General features: G+C 31.0%; 1 protein-coding gene across 1 annotated transcript; it reads left to right on the forward strand.

The window, feature by feature from the left end:
• The first annotated feature begins 403 nt into the window (after window positions 1-403).
• Window positions 404-575, forward strand: LOC125810817 (small polypeptide DEVIL 3-like). The gene has a single exon (XM_049490306.1). It carries the CDS (start codon window positions 404-406, stop codon window positions 545-547), a length of 144 nt encoding a protein of 47 aa, XP_049346263.1. The 3' UTR covers window positions 548-575.
• The last annotated feature ends 297 nt before the right edge of the window (window positions 576-872 follow it).

Genomic DNA, 872 nt, shown 5'->3' on the forward strand with positions numbered 1-872 from the left:
GGTTGTTGACCATAGTGTACTAGTAGAGCAGTTTAACCTGTGACTCTTTGACTATTGTGTTCCTAAATTACCAATAATTGACGGGTTAGAAAAGGGGAATTTTTCTAAATACACAATTATAAAAGAATTGATAATTAGAAAAATCTTTTAAAGATATCATTAATTGGAAGAAAAAAAAGAGGGTCCTAGTTTAAAGGTAATGTGTGGCTCGTTTTAGGTGAATATTGCATGTGTTGGACCACATGTACACTTAATTATAGTAGAGTACTCCTTCACTATAAGAAGACCTTTAATTTCCTTCTTCCACTTGTTGAAATATAAGATTCTTCCAATCTTGAAGTACTTGTTTAAATCTAGCTACAATTTGCTTCTCATTGTTGATCATATTTTGTGTATAATAGAGATGATGAAGGGCAAAAATGGAGCTAACTTAAAGTTAAAGAAGAGGATATGCAGTGGAAAACTTGGGAGGTTTCTAAAAGAGCAGAGAGGAAGGCTATACATTGTGAGAAGATGTGTAGTTATGCTACTTTGTTGGCATGATTAATTGCACACCTATAATTGTAAATAGCAAGGAGAAATAATAATATTAAGTTCATTAGAGCAATATAATTATAGTTGATAAATTGATCATCTAGTATTTGCGTTTCAAATATGAATTTAATTATTGTGTACCGATGCTTTCTTCTTAACTTAATTTGTTATGCATGTTAAACTTTATCATCTACTTAATTTATTTTCCTCTTTTCTCTTTTTCTTTGCTAGAACTTATAATTTCCCCTCCCCTAGCTTCTACTTTGCATTTTCTTATTGGAGTTTTTTGAGACTAATTGATATGGTAATAATAGGTGCGGATACACTGGTTTCAATTG

Source organism: Solanum verrucosum, unplaced genomic scaffold (genome assembly GCF_900185275.1).
Source record: "Solanum verrucosum unplaced genomic scaffold, falcon-dt-bn FXZP01000032.1, whole genome shotgun sequence".
Lineage (NCBI taxonomy): Eukaryota > Viridiplantae > Streptophyta > Magnoliopsida > Solanales > Solanaceae > Solanum > Solanum verrucosum.

Excerpts from the sequence above, each read along its gene's own strand:
- LOC125810817 (XM_049490306.1), top strand. The coding sequence starts at position 404 with ATGATGAAGGGCAAAAATGGAGCTAACTTAAAGTTAAAGAAGAGGATA.